At 41.9% G+C, this 21,318-nt stretch overlaps 1 protein-coding gene across 4 annotated transcripts in view; it reads left to right on the forward strand.

The window, feature by feature from the left end:
* Nucleotides 1-2,291: 2,291 nt before the first annotated feature.
* Nucleotides 2,292-21,318, forward strand: part of ZNF461 (zinc finger protein 461) — a 34,361-nt gene continuing 15,334 nt past the window's right edge. The window contains exons 1-4 of one of the 4 annotated variants that reach the window (XM_031659558.1): nucleotides 2,292-2,586; nucleotides 4,474-4,562; nucleotides 13,755-13,902; nucleotides 15,665-15,760. In XM_031659558.1, the coding sequence (XP_031515418.1) occupies nucleotides 13,785-13,902; nucleotides 15,665-15,760 (214 nt within the window). In that variant the 5' untranslated portion in view covers nucleotides 2,292-2,586; nucleotides 4,474-4,562; nucleotides 13,755-13,784. The remainder of the gene's footprint in view (nucleotides 2,587-4,473; nucleotides 4,563-13,754; nucleotides 13,903-15,664; nucleotides 15,761-21,318) is intronic. The other 3 variants (XM_031659560.1, XM_017952901.3, XM_031659559.1) reach the window with 3 other exon arrangements.

Below are 21,318 nucleotides of genomic sequence, written 5' to 3' on the forward strand. Positions count from 1 at the left end.
TTCACTGTCATACAATTCATCCAGAGACTTGAGCATATTTACAAACCACTTTCACATACAGTCATCCCTCCAGGACTCCTCCCTACCAAAATCCACAGATGCTCAAGTCCCTTATATACAATGGCATAGTATTTGCATACAATCTATGGAAATCCTCCCGTATTCTTTAAACCCTCTCTACATTACTTATAATACCTAATAACCATGTAAATACTATGTAAATAGTTGTTATATTCTATTGTTTAGGGCATGATGACAAGAAAAAAAAAAAGTCTGTACAAGTTCAGTACAGATGCAAACATCAACTTTTTCCCAGATATTTTCAACTGAAGGTTTGTTGAATCCCCAATGCAAGACCCATGGATAGGGAGGGCCAGCTGTACATCATATATTTCACTCTCCTTTCAGTGACAGTTTCAAGAGCAAACCATCCCACATACATGAACAAGAATCAGACACAAGCAGAATCACTTGTTCTCAAGCACCATTTCCTCATATTACACTTGGTGACGGAGTTACTGGTCTCTCAGCAAGGTTAAAAGTCCTTACCATGGATCTGTCCCTTCTGGCAGATAACATGTACCAGCTTCCACTCCTCTCAGTCAGCTCTGGACTCTCACACACAACCAAACACACACAGTCACCTCACACTGCTCCTATGCATACATCTAAGGTTCAGGACGCCCTGGTCCAGGATCTGTCATTCATCCACCTCAGACCCTCCTGGTCCCAACCAGCTTTTTCCCTTCCCAGGGGCCGCCACAGTCACACTAGTCCTCTAATCATGGGTGGACCCAGCGCAAAAAAGCCTCACACAGAATGTCACAGGATCCCTGTGCACGTGGCTGCGCTCCCGCAAACATGGCAATCACATGGGTCCAGGTGGCCTCTCACATTTAAGCCACATCACGTATCACCCCACAGGGGCCACTGCGGGAGTGGCGGCGCTCACCGCATGAACCCCGCGCGGGCATATAGCACAGCCATTCTCAAAAGGCCTCAAAACCGTTTCACGACCCAGCGCGGTGGTTCACACCTGTCATCCAATACTTTGGCAAACGAGGTGGGAGGATCGCTTGAGTCCAGGAGTTCGAGACCACCAGCATGGGCAACATAGCGAGACCTCGTCTTTACCAATAAATAAATAAAAATAAATCGTTTTGGCCGGACCCGGTGGCTCACGCCTGTAATCCCAGCACTTTGGGAGGTGGATGCGGCAGAAGCCGAGGAGGTGGAGACTGCAGTGAGCTAGGATCGCGACACCACACTCAGCCCGGGCAACAGGGCATGAAGACCCTGTGGCAAAAAAATAAAAAAATTAAAAAAAAGTTGAGTGAAATATATGACGTACGGTTTTTGTTTTGTTTTGTTTTGTTTATCGGCAAGAAGACTCTGTCTGAAAAAATATATAAATAGGCCGGGCGCGGTGGCTCATGCCTGTAATCCCAGCACTTTGGGAGGCCAAGACGGGTGGATCACGAGGTCAGGAGATCGAGACCATCCTGGCTAACACGGTGAAACCCCGTCTCTACTAAAAATACAAAAAATTAGCCGGGCGCAGTGGCGGTCGCCTGTAGTCCCAGCTACTCGGGAGGCTGAGGCAGGAGAATGGCGTAAACCCGGGAGGCGGAGCTTACAGTGAGCCGAGATCGCGCCACTGCACTCCAGCCTGGGCGGCAGAGCAAGACTCCATCTCAAAATAATAGTAATAATAGTAATATATATAAAATAAATTGAGTCAAATATATGACGTACAGTTTTTGTTTGTTTGAGAAGGAGTTTTGCTCTTGTTGCCCAGGCTGGAGTGCAATGGCGCAATCTCGGCTCACCGCAACCTCCGCCTCTCGGGTTCAAGCGATTCTCCTGTCTCAGCCTCCCGAGTAGCTGGGATTACTGGCAGGCGCCATCACGCCCGGCTAATTTTGTATTTTTAGTAGAGACTGGGTTTCTCCATATTAGTCAAGCTGGTCTCGGGTGATCCGCCCGCCTCGGCGTGAGCCACCGCGCCCAGCCAAAAAAAATTTTAAAAAAAATCGTTTCACATACGAATCTCATGCGCTACACCCTCACAAGTCGGTTCATATCCACCTTCTCCACCTGAGTCACCTTCGGATACGCGCACGTGCGGTCTCGCAACAAAACACGTCTCTCACCACAACTCCACAAAGGGAAGCCGGATTAGTCCGCGCCCGCCAAAAATTATCTTCAGCCACACCGCGCGGCGGCCGCCTTGAGGAGGTCGGGGCAGCCACTGTCCCTATTCTGAAATCCGTCCTCAGCGGAACCCGAAGTCTGGTATCCGAAAACGAACCCTAAGAGGTTGGCGTCACTCCAGCCTCGGGTGAAACTGCGCAAGCGCATCCCGGAGCCCGGCGGAACACACCCTTTCCATCCCAGGCGCTCTCCCCTCGGACTGCATTTCCCAGAGGACACCGCTGTCCACAGCTACTTCCGGTAGGAGCCTCGGAGGAATGGTCTCCGGGTACAGGCAGGTAAGGTTGTCCCGGGCCGGTGGAGAAGGTAGAGCGGCCTCGCCTGGAATCCGAATCAGGACTTGGACTAGAGCCTTCCCTGAGGATGCTGAAGGTGAGAAATCCTGGCTTACCAGTGTTGTGGAAGGGGAATGTCTGTAGTTTTATGCCTCTGAGTACGGGATCACCCCTTAGAGGGGTGTGTTTTGCATGCGTGAGGAAGTAGGGTTTATCTTTGGGCTAAGTGTGTGTTACTGTTGGGACAGCGACCTGGTGCGTGGGTGTGCTTTACTGACAGTGTGATTCTGTGCTCGATCATTTGTGTAAATGTAAGTGACTGTGACCATTATTGTGAATGGCTATTTGTTTAAGTCCCATTTATTTACATGAAAGAAAAAGCACAGGCCGGGCGCAGTGACTCACGCCTGTAATCCCAGCACTTTAGGAGGCCGAAGCGGGTGGATCACCTGAGGTCGGAAGTTCGATACCAGCCTGACCAACGTGGAGAAACCCCATCTCTACTAAAAACACAAAATTAGCCAGGTGTGGTGGTGCATGCCTGTAATCCCAGCTACTCGGGAGGCTGAGGCAGGAGAATCGCTTGAACCCGGGAGGCGGAGGTTGCGGTGAGCCGAGATCGCACCATTGCAATCCAGCCTAGGCAACAAGAGTGAAACTCCGTCTCAAAAAAAAAAAATAAAGCATTTACTTTATCCTCAGGTTCACACGATCAGTCAGAGAGCTTCCACTCCTCTCAGTCAACTCTGGTCTCTCACACACAGACACACGCACAGTCACCTCACCCCGCTCCTGTGCACACATCTAAGGCTCAGGACGCCCTGCTCCAGAGATCTGTCATTCAGCCATCTCCCCTCCTGACTACTTGAGGAGTTAGCTGTAGATTTACACATACAACACAAGCCAAAATCACATTGCTACCCCGCATTTATCATCACAGCCTCAGAAAAACACCACATATGTAGTATGCTTATGTGCATATGTGTTTGATTTTTTTTTTCTAAGATTAGGCTAGGCCACAATACATACACATTGTTCTGCAACTTCTTTTTTTTTTTTTTTTTTTTGAGACGGAGTTTCTCTCTTTCGCCCAGGCTGGAATGTAGTGGCGCGATCTGGGCTCACTGCAACCTCCGCTGTGGGTTTTCAAGCAGTTCTCCTGCCTCATCCTCCCGAGTAGCTGGGATTACAGGCATCCGCCACCACACCCACCTCATTTTTGTAATTTTAGTAGAGACGGGATTTCACCATGTTGGCCAGGCTGGTCTTGGGCCCCTGACCTCGTGATCCGCCTGCCTCGGCCTCCCAAAGTGTTGGGATTACAGGCGTGAGCCACTGCGCCCAACCTCTGCAACTTCTTACTAAAAGATATTTATGTCCTTTTGTCTGTATTCAAAGACAAATTTAAGAATATTTCTCAGGATGTTTGCAGGTACGATTCTTTAATTCTTACAGCACTGTACTTTAAAGACTCAAGAGTTTATTTTGGTCTGGAAATTTTTGTTCTATTTATTTCTTCTCTTCCATCTGTGTTGTTTCAGCCTCTTATTTTTGAAATTCCTGTTATACATACATTGGGTCTTTTGGGTCTGTTTTCTGTTTCCCTAATCTTTTCTCATAATGTCCATTAACTTTTCTTTTTCCTCTTAATTCAGTAAAAATCTACTCAGGGCAGTTCTCAGCACCCTGATCCTGGCTTCCATTTCATCATAGTATTGGGACACTGGGCTGGCCTAACTATCCCTTCTGCTGAAGAGAATGATCCTTGCTTTTCTTGAGTCTATCCTGCTGTAGCTGGGTTTCCTCATGGTTTTGAGTAAAGCTAGGATTTGTCCAAATTCCCACTAATAATTTATGTATGTATGTATCAGGTCTGGGAATAGGAGATATGAAGGGGGAAGAAAAATGTCATTCTGAACTAACATTTTGGGAGCTTAGAGGCAATAATCTCCTGTCTTTTTTTTTTAACTCCCCTCTCCCCCAGCAACACCTTCTTTGGACTGAGTTTCTTCCAGAGGGAACCAAGAAGAGGATTAATTAATACATTCAATTCTAAAATAAGCCATGGCCCATGTAAGTTGTTTTTTTCTTGCTCCTAATTAAAATAGATTTTTTGTGTTTTTTTGGTTTTGGTTTGGTTTTTTTGTATAGGGCATGTGACTATTTGCATTATTATTATTTTTTTTTTTTTTTTTGGAGACATAGCCTCACTCTGTCTCCCAGGTGGGAAGGTTAGAGTGCCGTGGCGCGATCTTGGCTCACTGCAGCCTCCACCTCCCAGGTTCAAGCAATTCTCCCACTTCAGCCTCTCAAGTAGCTGGGACAACAGGCACATGCCACCACACCCAGCTAATTTTTGTACTCTAAGTAGAGACGGGGTTTTGCCAAGTTGGCCAGGCTGATCTCAAACTCCTGGCCTCAAGTGATCCGCCCATCTCAGCCTCCCAAAGTGCTGGGATTACAGGCGTGAGCCACTGCGCCTGGCCTGCCTTCTTTATTCTGACATTGTTTCTTACCTGAGAATTATACAGTAACTTACTAGTGAGTAAGTGACGGTGCCAGAATTTCAGGGCCTTCATTTTTGCTTCTCTCCTCTCCAACCCATGTTCATATACTTGTTGAATAAATGATTCTTCATCTCCCTTACGTGAAATCTTTTAACAGAAACAAGGAAAGAACACAAATAATATTATTTTGAAGAAAATATTAGTGTTTCTCTTGTGAGAACTTTGATTGGATGAGGTGATTTAACGAATATTTACCGAGTACCTACTATGTGACAGGCATTCTTCTAGGTAACTAGGAATAAATCAGTGGGGAAAAAATATCACATACATGCATATCTTCCCTTCTGAGGCTTAACCGGTTTTGAGAGACAAAAAATAACTTATGTATAGTAAGACTTAAGACACACAGATATATGCAGAGAGAGTGAGCAAGACAGAATTAACAAAATAATCGCGTGATAAAAGCCAGGCACGGAGGCTCACGCCAGTAATTCTAGCACTTTGAGAGGCTGAAGCGAGAGAATTGTTTGAGTCCAGGAGTTCCAGACCAGTCCAGGCAACATAATAAAACCCCATCTCTACAAAAAGAATTTTTTTTTGTTAATCAGCTGCTTGTGGTTGTGTGCACCTGTAGTCCTAGCCACTGGGGAGGCTGAGGCGGAAGTAGGGGGATCACTTGATCCCAGAAGTTTGCGGCTGCAGTGAGCTACGATCGCACTGCACTCCAGCCTGGGTGACAGAGCAAGCCTCTGTCTCAAAAAAAAAAAAAAAAAAAAAAAACTACATGATAAAGTTAAGACCAGAGAGCAAATATATATGCCTGATTAATATATGCAAATGGTGTTTAACTAATCTATTAAAAGACCTTTCAGATTGAATCACGAATTAAAACCCAGACACCTGAATGATTCACTAATTTAGAAAGGTTAAGAAAAGGACTGGCAAACTCTATCAGACAAATAGAATGAAAAGAAAACAGGGCCGGGCACGGTGGCTCATGCCTGTAATCCCAACACTTTGGGAGGCCAAGGCGGGTGGATCACGAGGTCAGGAGATCAAGACCATCCTGGCTAACAGGGTGAAACCCCGTCTCTACTAAAAATACAAAAAATTAGTCGGGCGTGGTGGTGGGCGCCTGTAGTCTCAGCTACTAGGGAGGCTGAGGCAGGAGAATGGCGTGAACCTGGAAGGCGGAGGTTACAGTGAGCCGAGATCACACCACTGCACTCCAGCCTGGGCAACAGAGCAAGGCTCTGTCTTAAAAAAAAAAAAAAAAAGAGAGATTTAATTAAAGCAGGACACTGGCCAGGTGCAGTGGCTCATGCCTGTAATCCCAGCACTTTGGGAGGCTGAGGTGGGCCGATCATGAGGTCAGGAGATCAAGACCATCCAGGCCAACATGGTGAATCCCCATCTCTACTAAAAATACAAAAATTAGCTGGGTGTGGTGGCGTGCACCTGTAATCCCAGCTACTTGGGAGGCTGAGGCAGGAGAATTGCTTGAACCCAGGGGGCGGATATTGCTGTGAACCAAGATCTTGCCACTGCACTCCAGCCTGCATGACAGAGCAAGACTCCATCTCAAAAAATAAAATAAAAAAGCAGGACCCTAAGGAAAAATCATAGCTTTGAATGCTCCTACCAAAAACAGTGAAAATATATGAATTAGAAATACATGGAAACGGCTAGGTGCTGTGGCTCACGCCTGTAATCCCTGCATTTTGGGAGGCTGAGGCAGGCAGATCACCTGAAGTCGGTAGTTCGATACCAGCCTGATCAACATGGAGAAACTTCGTCTCTGCTAAAAATACAAAGTTAGCCTGGCATGGTGGTGCATGCCTGTAATCCCAGCTACCTGGGAGGCTGAGGTAGGAGAACCACTTGAACCCAGAAGGCAGAGGTTGCGGTGAGCTGAGATTGTGTCATTGCACTCCAGCCTGGGCAACAAGAGCGAAACTCCGTCTCAAAAAAAGGAATAAATAAAAAAGAAACACTTGGAAATGTGGAAAGAATTTGCAAAGATAAGAAATTATATGTGTTGGAAAACAGGAAAAAATGTCTAGTTGCTTTTCCTTCCTTCCTGTGATCTGAACTTCCATCCTGTATCATTTATCTTTAGCCTGAAGATCTTCCCTTAGCATTTCCTGTAGTTTGGGTCTTTGGTGACACATTCTCTCAGATTTTATTATGTAAAAATGACTTTCTTTCATCTTAATTTTTAATTAATTTTTAAGTTTTAGTGTCAGGGCAATGCTGGCTCCATAAAATAAGTCAGGAAATATACTGTAGTTTGACCACTTAAATTTAATGTAATTAGCAATATAGTTAGGTTTTACTCTATCATTTTGTCAACTGTTCTTTTTAAATTTTTTTTTCCTGTTTTCCTGCTTTGTCTTGGATTAATCTTATTTTTTTAGTGTTTAATTTTATCTTCACTATAGGATTATTTGCTGTATCTCTTTGTTTTGCTGTTTTAGGGGTTGTTTTAAGGTTTGCAATGTGCTTTACATTATTCGAGTCATTTTAGAACATTTCAGGTATAATGTAAACGTCTTACAGCTGGATACTTTTCTTTTTTTTTTTTTTTTTAAGAGACTGGGTCATGCTTTGTTGCCCAGGTTGGAGTCCAGTGGTGTCATCATAGCTTATTGCAGCCTCGAACTCCTAGGCTCAAGTGATCCTCCTGCCTTAGCCTTCCAAGTAACTAGGACTACAGTTGTGTGCCACCACGTCTGGCTAATTGTTTAATTTTTTGTAGAGATGCCATCTCACTTTGTTACCCAGGCTGGTCTCCTGGCCTTAAGCAATCCTGCCTCCCTGGAGTGGCTTACAGGGGTGAGCCACTGCACCAGGCACAACTGGATACTTCTATTTCCCCTTCCCGTCTTTTTTTTTTTTGTCATATATTTTATTTCTAAATTTGCTTAAAGCATATATTTCTTTCTTTAGTTGATTATCTTTTAAAGAAATTATTAAATGAAAAGAATATCTTATATTTTAACCCTATGTTTACCATTTCTAACACTCTTTATTCTTCTGTATAGACTAAAGATTTTATCTAGTATCAATTTTTTTTTCCACGTGAAGAATTTCCTTTAACATTTTTGTACACCACCATGCCTGGCTAATTTTTGTATTTTTAGTAGAGACCAGAGTTTCACCACATTGGCCAGGCTGATCTCGAACTCCTGACCTCAGGTGATCCACCCGCCTCAGCCTCCCAAAGTGCTGGGATTACAGGTGTCCACTGCCACACCCCCGGCCTCATATAGTTCATTTCTTAGTTTCGGGATTTGCCTTGGGTTCTTTTTTAGAGTATTCAAATTTCACCTGAAATTTCCCTTTTTCCCTCCTGTAGATTTTTTAAATATATCTCATAGTTTTTATAGTCTTTGCCAATTTCAACATCTGTGTCATTTGTAGATATGTTTCTATTAAGTGGTTTTCTCTTGAAAATCATATTTTTTCATTTCTAGTAATTTTATTTATTTATTTTTATTTATTTATTTTTTTGAGACGGAGTCTCAATCTGTCACCCAGGCTGGAATGCAGTGGCACAATCTCAGCTCACTGCAACCTCTGCCTCCCAGGTTCAAGCGACTATCCCACCTCAGCCTCCCAAGTATCTGGTACCACAGTTGTATGCCACCACACTCAGCTAATTTTTTGTATTTTTAGTAGAGATGGGGTTTTACCATGTTGCCCAGGCTGGTCTCAAACTCCTGACCTCAAGTGATCCGCCTGCCTCAGCCTCCCAGAGTGCTAGGATTACAGGTGTGAGCCACCACGTCCAGCCTATTGTACACTTTTTATTGCATGTTACGTGTTGTTGACTCAGGGTTCTGTTAATTCCCTCTGTAGAGGGGACATTAGCTCTACCAGGTAATTACACATAATTACATATAATGGAAAGGCACAATACTGAAAACATGATAATTGGATCAAGTGAACAGAATAGAAATCCTAGAGTTATACCTAAAAATGGGAATATAACTCATGGTTAGCATGACATGTCCAATTGGTAGGCTAAAGATGGACTGTTGATAACATTATCAGATAGGTAGCAATTTTGGAAAAAGACAAAGTCCAATCTATATCCCACATACCATATAGGATAAATTACAATAAATCAAATAATTTAATTGTTAAAAATACAGTAATAACAGCACTAGAATAAAACATGGGAGAATTCCTCCATAACTTTGGTTTGGGGAACGCCTTTCTAACTAGGACTCAGAATCCAAAAACTAGAAAAAGAAAAGGTTAACACATTTTACCACATTAAAATAAAAAAACTTCTGCATGGCGAGAAACACTTGTCAGCAAAGTCAGAAGACAGATGACAAACTGGAGTAAAGTATTTACCACTCATAAACAAGGAAAGAGCTTATTATTTCTCTAATATAGAGAACTTTTAGAGAAAAAAAGATGAATAGCCCAGTAGAAAAAAGGCCAAAGGACCTGAATAGAGAGTTCACAGAAAAGGAAATATAAAGGGTTCTTCTAAAAAGAAAAGTACTAAACTCACAATTAAAGAAATGTCCACTAAAACTCTGTGGCAGTAGAGTTTATGACATAGAGTTTTAGTGGACATTTCTTTCTTGTTAGATTGGTAAAAATAAAATGTTTTGACAAAGCACCCTGTTAGTGAGTCTGTGAGGAGAACAAAATGGTCTAACTGCTTTCTAGGGCAATTTGACATCTACCAAAATGTATTTTCCATTTTGACCCAGCAATCCAACTCCTGGTACTTTTTCTTACAGATATACCCGTATTTGTATGAAATGATAAATTCACAATAGCATTCATTGTACTGTTGTTTATAATAGCCAAAGACTAGAAATAATGAATCTATAGGTTTAATTGATAAACCATCAGTGTTAATACAAATAATTGGACTATATATACTTATGTAAAAATAAAGAAGCCATTCATCACAGATATGGCAAGATACTTTGAATTTAATAAGTGAAAAAAAATCAAGTACCAAACAGTGCATATATTATAATATGTTACTATTTGTATAAAAGCATGAAAAATTATATGTATGTATTTACTTATAAAGTTTTTTAATAACTTTTTGCGCTCATGGGGGCAAGAGGTGGGAGACAAAATGGAAAGGATAAATATGAGGCAAGACATCTGAATGTATACCTTTTTAGTTCTTAACCATTTAAGAAAGGAAAAGAAAAATATAAAAATATGCCAGGTGCAGTGGCTCATGCCTGTAATTCCAACACTTTGGGAGGCCACAGCAAGAGGACTGCTTGAAACTAGGAGTTTGAGACCAGCCTGGACAACAAAGACCCCCATCGGTACACAAAAAAAAAAAATTAGCTGAGTATGGTGGCACATGCCTGTAGTCCCAGCTACTTGGGACACTGAGATGGGAGAATCCGTTGTGCCCGGGAGTTTGAGGTTGCAGTGTGAGCTAAGATCTCGCCACTGGACTCCAGCTTATGTGACAAAGAAAGATGCCCCACCCTTACCACCCCTCGCAAAAAAAAAGAGAAAGAAAATATAAAAATAAAACTTGTTATTAAGTTTTATAATTTTCTCTAGCCAATTTTAGCTACTTAGATTTGGTGATGGAGTAGAAAGAGAGATGGATTCATCAAGGATTCAGGCTTTGTCAAGCAAGTGCGAAATGAGAGGGTTAAGGGAGCTCATGCTGGGAGTGATTATAAAGTTAAGTGATTAGTTGAGCATGGAATTTAAGTTGGGTAAGAAGAGGGAGAAGAGGCATGGAGTGGGTGAGTGCCAATGTGAAGGGGATCAGAGAAGGATACTTGATATTTTGGAGGTGATGCAGTTATTGCTAGTCACAAGGTCTAGAGTAATAACGTGGGGAGTGAGTACAGTAGAGTGGAAGATAAGCTCATAGAAAAGTAGAAGAGGTTAAGGAATTGGGCCCATGATGTTAGAAGAACGCAGTATACGGATATTTGAAATCACTGAAAATTAAGATTATAGTATTAGAGTTAGTGATACTGAGCCAGGAGCGAAAATTCCTGAGGGGCAAAAACCTGCATGTAAATACATCACTGCAATGGAGAGAGAGATAATACATGGTATAGACTGATGAAATGATGACATTATATTTTAGAGAAGGGACCCAGGTGCGGTGGGTCACAACCGTAATCCCAGCATTTTGAGAGGCCGAGGCAGGCAGATCACTTGAGGTCAGGAGTTTGAGACTAGCCTGGACAACATGGTGAAACCCCTTCCCTACAAAAAATACAAAAATTAGCCAGGTGTGGTGGTGTGCACCTGTAATCCCAGCTACTTGGGAGGCTGAGGCACGAGAATTGCTTGAACCCAGGAGGCAGAGGTTGCAGTGAGCTGAGGCCATGCCACTGCACTCCAGCCTGGGCGACAGAGTGAGATTCCATTTCAAAAAAAAAAAAAGATTTTAGAGAAGGAGAGACAGTTGTCTGACATCAACGATTAGAAACAAGGAGGACGGTGGTACGAAGGCTGTGGGAGAAAAAAAAAGCTACCACTTGAGGTGTCCTCAGGGAATGAATGGTTAATTAAATCACATGTGGGAAATCTTTGAACTTCACAATTTTGGTTTTTCCAGTGAGATGTGATAGGAATTGGTGTGGTTTTTTTTTGTTGTTTTTTTTGTTTTGTTTTGTTTTTTTGAGACGGAGTCTCGCTCTATCACCCGGGCTGGAGTGCGGTGGCCAGATCTCAGCTCACTGCAAGCTCCGCCTCCCGGGTTCACGCCATTCTCCTGCCTCAGCCTCCGGAGTAGCTGGGACTACAGGCACCCGCCACCTCGCCCGGCTAGCTTTTTGTATTTTTTAGTAGAGACAGGGTTTCACCGTGTTAGCCAGGATGGTCTCGATCTCCTGACCTCGTGATCCACCCATCTCGGCCTCCCAAAGTGCTGGGATTACAGGCTTGAGCCACCGCGCCCGGCCAGGAATTGGTGTTTGGTGATCTCATTGAGCAGACAGACTTTGCTGCGTGAGGCTTTAGGATTAGATGGAGATAGGATTAGTGCTTGCGTGGAAAAACTGAAGATCTTGCCAGAAAATATATGATCACCAATTACAAACTCCAGTTTTAGATTGAACAGCATATGTTAGACTTGGGTCACATCTATGAGAGTCTGGATCATTCTACATTAATATTCTTTAGTTTAGGAACATGGTAAATATACAGGGAGAGGTGGTGGATGGTAACAGTTAAGACCTCTCAAGTGTAATTATAAAACAATGGAATATGTACCTTAGAAAATACCTTAGAGATTTTATTCACCCCAGAGATTCAAGCTTAAGAGAATTATTAAATCTTTTATTGTAAGATTAAATGAGGCTGGGTGCAGTGGCTCATGCCTGTAATCCCAGCACTTTGGGAGGCCAAGGTGGGAGGATTGCTTGAGCCCAGGAGCTCAAGACCAGCCAGGGAAATATAGTGAGACCCCGTCTCTTAAAAAAAAAAGTGGGGGCCGGGCACGGTGGCTCAAGCCTGTAATCCCAGCACTTTGGGAGGCCGAGACGGGCAGATCACGAGGTCAGGAGATTGAGACCATCCTGGCTAACACGGTGAAACCCTGTCTCTACTAAAAATACAAAAAAAAATTAGCTGGGCGAGGTGGCGGGCACCTGTAATCCCAGCTACTTGGGAGGCTGAGGCAGGAGAATGGTGTGAACCCGGGAGGCAGAGCTTGCAGTGAGCTGAGATCCAGCCACTGCACTCCAGCCTGGGTGGCAGAGCGAGACTCCATCTCAAAAAAAACAAACAAAAAAAATCAAATGCTATGCTACCAATAAAAATCATATTATGTTACAATAACTATTTCTAGATAATAAACCAACCCAAAATTTAGTAGATTAAAACAGCAATCATGGTTGGGCTTGCAAATCCACAATCTGAGCAGAGTTCAGTAGGGATCGCTCACCTCTGTTCCATGTGGTATCAGCTGAAATGGTCTGATTGGGAACTACATGACCCACTTTCAAGATAGTTCCCTCACATGGCTTGCAAGCTGTTGCTGACTGTTGTTTGGGGAGGCTTGGTTCCTTTCCCCATGAGCTATCCCATGGGCTGGTTAGGCTTCCTAGGAACATGGTGGCTGGGTTTCCAGAACGAACATCCCCAGAAAGTAAGGCAGAAGTATGATATGTTTTTGTGATCTAACCATGGAAGTCACATAATCACTTTTGCCATATTCTATAGGGTGAATAAGTCTATAGGTTGAAAGATGTCCTTTCAGGTTCAAGAGAAGGGGACACATAACTTTACACCAATTGGAGGGGGGATGTCAAGATTAAATTGAAGAATATATGCGATGCAAGATACAGCAGTGTCCATCTATGGAAAATGTAGTCTGCACCAGATGTGTACTAAAGAATTTGCAGGAAAACTAAAAATGCCTATAGCATGATAGTCATAATCATAAAGTAAAGTCTTCAAGTTATTTTTCTCAAGATAGAGATTTTAATAAGACATTTTGGTAAGATTTAAACATTTTAAACTATTTAATTTAATTGGGAGCCTGTACTTATTTTCTTAGTTTCGAGATGACTGATTAACAGGAGTTTACCACCTACACAAGAAGATGTATCTGCAGAAATTGAATTGTTTAAGAACATGTGGATACTCCGCTTCAGTCACACTAAATTCCTCTTTGACCCGTGACCCAGGCTTAGCCTATATATTCAGTAGACTGTCTCCTTTCTTGCAGTACCTTCTTTTAGCACCTCTCTTTTCTTTTTAAAAATGTTTCTTATAATTTCAAAAATAGTACTACGATTTGTCATTTTAGGAGTTGGTGATGTTCAGAGATGTGGCTATAGATGTCTCTCAGGAGGAATGGGAATGCCTGAACCCAGCGCAGAGGAATTTGTACAAGGAGGTGATGTTGGAGAATTATAGCAACTTGGTGTCACTTGGTAAAGTTATCTAAAAATTAAGAACCTGACAATTCAGAATTCTTCTAACAATTCACAATCTACTTAGAATTTCTTCTTTCTCCCCTATTAATTTAGGGCTAGCTTTCAAATAACTGGATGGATTTTCTCTTTATGTACTGTAGAAACAAGCACAGCTAAATGGAGGGACATTTTCATTATCCCCATGCTTACATGTTCTTTTGGTCCTTATAATAACTCTTCTTTGATGTTTAAGGGGCAGAATTGGAAATCTGCAATGTTAAAGCATAACACTGTCAAAGAAAGCACTCTGTCTTTTTTTCACGTCCACTGTACTAAATCTGCCAGTGTACTAGCATAAGATTAAAACTAGACACATGGGTTCCAGGAGCGAAGCTTTTTTCTTTCCTGGGTAACAGAGTGGTAGGCTAGAGTAATAAAGGTTCATTTACTATTCTCAAAGGAACACCACTCCATTTCCTATAATAAATGTCCTCTTTCATTTTTTATTTAATTTATTTGTTTGTTTTTTGAGATGGAGTTTCGCTCTCATTGCCCAGGCTGGAGTGCAATGGCGTGATCTCAGCTCACCGCAACCTCTGCCTCCCAGGTTCAAGCGATTCTCCTGCCTCAGCCTTCCGAGTAGCTGGGATTACAGGCATGCGCCACCACACCTGGCTAATTTTGTATTTTTAGTAGAGTTGTGTTTTTTCCATGTTGGTCAGGCTGGTCTCAAACTCCTGACCTCAGGTGATCACCTGCCTTGGCCTCCCAAACTGCTGGGATTATAGGCGTGAGCCACCACACCCGGCCTTTTAAATTTTTTCTTTTTTTTTGTGACAGAGTTTCACTTTTGTCGCCCAGGCTAGAGTGCAATGGCGCATCTCGGCTCACTGCATCCTCTGCCTCCCAGGTTCAAGCAATTCTCCTGCCTCAGCCTCCTGAGTAGATGGGATTACAGGTGCCCGCCTCCAGGCACAGCTAATTTTTGTATTTTTAGTAGAAACAGGGTTTCACCATGTTGGCCAGGCTGGTCTCAAAATTCTGATCTCAAGTGATCCACCTGCGTTGGCCTCGTAAAGTGTTGGGATTACAGGCGTGAGCCACCATGCCTGACCTGTATTCTCTTTTAAATGATTTGCCTTTGGAAGTTATTTTTTAAGAACTTTGTACAGTTAACATTTTAAAAATATGAGGCCGGGTGCAGTGGCTTATGCCTGTAATCCTAGTACTTTGGGAGGCTGAGGCGGGTGGATCACCTGAGGTAAGGAGTTTGAGACCAGCCTGGCCAATATGGGCGAAACCCCGTTTCTACTAAAAATGCAAAAATTAGCCAGGCACTGTGGTGGGTGTACTGTAATCCTGGCTACTTAGGAGGCTGAGGCAGGAGAATCACATGAACCCGTGAAGTGGAGGTTGCAGTGAGCCGAGATTGTGCGATTGCACTCTAGCCTGGACGACAAGAGCAAAACTCCGTCTCAAAAAAAAAATTTTTTTAAAGAATAAATATTTCAGGAAGCTTCTTTTTTTTTTTCCTCACAGCAAAATAAGAGAAAGCTTACATAAATTTAAGTGCTATTTTATCGCCTATTTGTTTGTTTTGTTTGTTATGATCCTGTGTTCATATGAATATGAGGATTTCATCTCTTCTCCTTTATTTCTTCTGTATCCCTTATCAAGTACCATTTTTATCTGTGATTTATTTTTATTTTAATCAGTTCTAAATTACTGTATTTCGATACATTCATTTCCATCTCATCTCAATTTCTTTTCTTATAACTAGGTCTTTCTGTTTCTAAGCCAGCCATAATCTCCTCATTGGAGCAAGGGAAGGAGCCCTGGATGGTTGTGAGGGAAGAGACAGGAAGATGGTGCCCAGGTGAGTGAGCAAGCACAGGAAGCCCTTGCAGGGAACAGACCAGCTGTTCAGAATGTTGAGTTGGCAAGGTTATTTTAAATCAAATACTTAGGGAAAACCTGATTTCAAAACATATTACAAACCTGTAGTAATCAAACAGTGTGGTACTGGCATAAAGATAGACATGTAGACTAATGGAATAGAATAGAGAGCCCAGAAATAAACCCTTGCATAAATAGTCAAATGATTTTAGACAAGGGTGCCAACACTTCCATGGAGAAAATTGGATTATCCACAGGCAAAGGAATACATTTGTACCCTTGTCTTATACCAGATAGAAAAATTAACTCAGAATGGATCAAAGACCTAAATATGAGATCTAAAACAACAAAAACTCTTAGAAGAAAATATTGGAGAAAAGCTTCATAACATTGGATTTGGCAATGATTTATTGTGTATGTAACACCAAAAGCACTGGCAACAAAAGCAAAAATAGACAAATGGGACTACATTAAACCTAAAAACTCTGTACATCAAAGGACACAATCTACAGTGTTTATTAATTTTTGTTTGTTTTGAGACAGGGTTTTACTTTGTCACTCAGGCTGGATGGAGTGCAGTGGTGCAAACTTGGCTCACTGCAACCTCTGCCTCCCTGGCTTAAGCAATCCTCTCACCTCAATTTCCTGAGTAGCTGGAACTACAGGCACACGTCACCATACCTGGCTAATTTTTTAAATTTTTGCAGAGATGAGGTCTCGCTATATTGCCCGGGCTGGTCTCGACCTCCTTAAGCAATCCTCCCACCTCAGCCTCCCAAAGTGCTAGGATTACAGGCATGCATCGCTGTGCCCAGCTGTTTATAAATTTTTTTAAAAGATTCAGGCCGGGCTCAATGGCTCACACCTGCAATCTCAGCACTTTGGGAGGCTCAGGTGGGAGGATTACTTGAGCTTAGGAGTTTGTGACCAGTCTGGCAACATAGCAAAAGCCCTGTCTTTACAAAGAATTAAAAATTAAAAAATTAGCCAGGCATGGTGGTGTATGCCTGTAGTCCCAGATATTCAGCAGACAGGTGGGAGATCATTTGAGCCCAGGAGTTTGAGGCTACAGTGAGCCAAGATTGTACCACTTTACTCCAGTTTAGGTGACACTGCAAGATGCTGTCTCAAAATAAATAAATAAAAGATTCATACAAGTTGCTTTGCTAGGTGATAGGAATACATTTTTAAAGTGTTATAGAGACATTTTCAATCTAGTAGGGGATCAAGAATACATGGATGGATATTCTAATAGAATCACTAGGCAAAAAAATAGTGTTGATTAGAAATTAGGAAAATTAGAGAAAGTAATATATGACTATATTGAGGAGGTAGAGATGGCAGAGGGATGATTGAGAAGAAAGGAGATCAACCAGGAAGGTTTGGGGTGTGTAGGCCAAAAACAGATCCATTCTATAGGCCAGAGTTCTTTGATGATGTCTGTGACTCATTGAAGCGCTATAGGCTGAACGTGGTGGCTCGCGCCTGTAATGCCAGCACTTTGGGAGGCCAAGGTGGAAGGATTGCTTGAGCCTAGGAGTTTGATACCAGTCTGGGCAATAGAGTGACACCTTGTCTGTAGCCTAGCATGGTGGCATGCACCTGTAGTCCCATCTACTCAAGAGGCCGAGTTGGGAGGATTGCTTGAGCCTGGGAGGTCAAGGCTGCAGAGAACCATGATTCTGTCATTACACTCTAGTCTGGTAACAGAGCAAGACCCTGTCTCAATAAATAAATAAATAAAGTGCTACAGAACTGTGAGAGAATACATTTGTGGTGTTTTAAGCCACCCAGTTTGTGGGACTTTGTTAATGGCAGCCCTAAGAAACTAATAGAGAGGAATCATGGAAAAATGATACATATTCTCATACATGTTTTAATGTAAAGATAACATTCCTTTACCAGTTTTTTAATACCTGGTTAGGCTTTTTCCTTGGCATGGATTTTCTTTAAGAAAACCCTTTATTTTGAAATAATTATGGATTCACAAGAGGTTGCAAAGAAATGTACAGGGGAGTCCTGTGCACCCCTTTTGCAGCTTCCCCCAGGGTTAATACCTTATCCAACTATAGTACAATACCATACCAAAAAATTGACATTGCTACAATTCGTAGAACTTACTCAGATTTCACCAGTTATACATGCACTCATTCCTGTGTGTATATTTATAGCTCTATGCAGTTTTATCACATGTAGCCTTGTGTCACCACCACAATAGTCAAAGTACTCAACAATACCATCACAAGACTCCCTTGTGTTACCTCTTTATAGCTATACTTGTCCCATTTCTCTTTTTCCTATCCCTTGTGATATGGTTTGGCTGTGTCTTCTCCCAAATCTCATCTTGAATTATAGCTCCCATAATTCCCATGTGTTGTGGGAGGGACCAGGTGGGAGATAATTGAATCATGGGGGCAGTTTCCTCCATACTGTTCTCGTGGTAGTAAGTGTCACAAGATCTGATGGTTTTATAAGGGGTTTCCCCTTTCGCTTGGCTCTCATTCTGTCTTGCTTGCTGCCATGTAAGATGTGCCTTTTCTCCTCCTTTGCCTTCTGCCATGATTGTGAGGCCTCCCCAGCCACGTGGAACTGTGAGTCCATTAAACTTTTTTCTTTATAAATTACCCAGTCCTGGGTATGTCTTTATCAGCAGCATGAGAACAGACTAATACACCTTGGCAACCACTGTTCTGTTCTCTGTATAATTATGTAATTTCATAAATGTTATATAAATAGAATCCTGCAATACTTGCCCTTTTGAAAATTTTTTTTTTCTTTTATTTCATATACACATACACATATATATGGGTTTTTTGTTTTTTACATTCATGTACAAATTTGTGCATGTGAAAATAAGTCTTCATTTATTTACGATAAATGCTCAAGGGTGTAGTTGCTGTGTAGTGTAATAAGTTCATTTTTAGTTTTTCAAGGAGCTGCTAAATTATTGTTGACAATCTTTGTACCATTTTACTTTCTTACCAGCAATGTATGTGTGATCTAGTTTCTTTAATCATAGCCAGCACTTGGTGTTCTAATTGTTTTTCATTCTAGCCATTCTAATAGGTGGGTAATTATATCTCATTGTGGTTTTAATTTGAATTTCCTTAATGGCAAATAATGTTGAACATCTGTGTGTGCCATCTGTCTATCCTGTTCAGTGAAATGTCTCTCCATGCCTTTTGCCCATTTTCTAATTTGGTTGGTTTTATACTGTTGCGTTTTCAAAGTTTTTTTTGTATCTTAGACAGAATGCTTTTGTTGGATATATAACCTGCAAATATTTTCTCCCAGTTTGTAATTTGTCTTTTTTTTTTTTTAGCAAGGTTTATTGTGAAGAGTGAAAGAACAAAGCTTCCACAGCATGGAAGGGGACCCCAGTGGGTTGCCCTGTAATTTGTCTTTTTATCCTTTTAACAGGGTCTTTGCAGAGCAAAAGTTCTTAATTTTGATGAGGTCTAATTTATCTTCTTTTCTCTTATGAATTGTGTTTTTGGTGTGTGTATGTGTATTTAGTGTCCAGTCTAATAATTGTTTGCCTACTCAAAGGTCCTTAAGATTTTATTTTTTAGACATTTTATAGTTTTGTTTGTTTGTTTGTTTTTGGTGACGGAGTCTTGCTCTGTCATCCAGGCTGGAGTGCAGTGGCGTGATCTCAGCTCACTGCAACCTCCGCCTCCCAGGTTCAAGGGATTCTCCTGCCTCAGCCTTGCAAATAGCTGGAATTACAGGCACGCACCACCACACCCAGCTAACTTTTGTATTTTTTTTGTTTTTTTTTAGTAAAGACAGGGTTTCACTATGTTGGCCAGGCTGGTCTCAAACTCCTGACCTCAGGTGATCCGCCCGCCTCTGCCTCCCAAAGTGCTGGGATTACAGGTGTGAGCCACCGTGCCTGGCAGAGGTTGTTTTTTGAATATGAATTAGTGTTGATGTCATCATGTTATTTTTCTTATCTATCATATTTATATAATATATTGAACTATTTTTAAATATTCAATTAGCTTCTTATACCTAGACTAAATCCCACTTAGTCGTGGTATATTATGCATTTTATTCATTGTTGGGTTGGATTTGACTTGCTAAAATTTAGTTGACAATTTTCTCGTTTAAGTTCATGAAAGATATTGATGTTTATTTTCTTTGTTGTGTCACCGTAGTCTTGTTTTGGTATCACAGTAATACTGGCCTTATAAAGTGAGTTGAGAAGTGTTGTCTTTTCTGTTTTCTGGAAGAAATTGTGTAAAACATTATATGAATGTTTGGTAAACTCCAGTGCAACTGTCTGAACCTGGAGATTTCTTTTTGGGGACTTTTTAATTATAAATTCAGTTTATTGAATAGTTGTAGGACTATTCAGATTACCTGTTTTATCTTAGCAGGGTATTGGTAGTTTGTGATTTTCAAACATTTGGTCCATATCTTCTAATCTGTTGAAGTTATAAGTGTAAGTTGTATGTGGTGGTCTTATTATTCTGTATATTCATATATATAAAGGATGTATGTATGTATTTATAATTGTTTTGAATATTTTTTCCTTTGAGACTCCCTCTTCAACCCATTATTATTATTATTATTTATTTTATTTTATTTTATTTTATTTTATTTTATTTATTTTATTTTTTTTTTTTTGAGACGGAGTCTCGCTCTGTCGCCCAGGCTGGAGTGCAATGGCCGGATCTCGGCTCACTGCAAGCTCTGCCTCCCGGGTTCACGCCATGCTCCTGCCTCAGCCTCCCGAGTAGCTGGGACTACAGGCGCCCGCCACCTTGCCCGGCTAGTTTTTTGTATTTTTCAGTAGAGACGGGGTTTCACCGTGTTAGCCAGGATGGTCTCGATCTCCTGACCTCGTGATCCGCCCGTCTCAGCCTCCCAAAGTGCTGGGATTACAGGCTTGAGCCACCATGCCCGGCCTATTTTATTTTATTTTTTTAAGACAGAATCTTACTCTGTTGCCCAGGCTGAAGTGCAGTGACAATCTCAACTCATTGGAACCTCTGCCTCCCGGGTTCAAGTGATTCTCCTGCCTCAGCCTCCTGAGTAGCTGGGATTACAGGTGCCCACCACCACGCCCGGCTAATTTTTGTGTTTTTTAGTAGAGATGGGGTTTCACCATGTTGGTTAGGCTGGTCTCGAACTCCTGATGCTGGGATCCACCCACCCCAGCCTCCCAAAGTGCTGGGATTACAGGCGTGAGCCACCAAGCCCAGCCGGATTATTTTATAAATTATTTTTTAATTGAAAAATTCAAATTGTATGTATTTATGGCCTACAATATAATGTTTTGTTATATGTATATATCGTGAAACGATTAACTCTAGCTAATTAGCATATCTATTACCTCACATGCTTCTTTTTTTGTTCTTCCACAATAGTTGTCTTAGAAACTTATTTTTTTATGTGTGGGAGAACATTTAACATCTACTTTCCTAGCAGTTTTTAAGCTTGCACTATACTGTTTCAGCCGGGTGTGGTGGCTCAGGCCAGGCATGGTGGCTCAGGCCAGGCGAGGTGGCTCACACCTGTAATCCCAGCACT

This window comes from Papio anubis, chromosome 20, assembly GCF_008728515.1.
Source record: "Papio anubis isolate 15944 chromosome 20, Panubis1.0, whole genome shotgun sequence".
Lineage (NCBI taxonomy): Eukaryota > Metazoa > Chordata > Mammalia > Primates > Cercopithecidae > Papio > Papio anubis.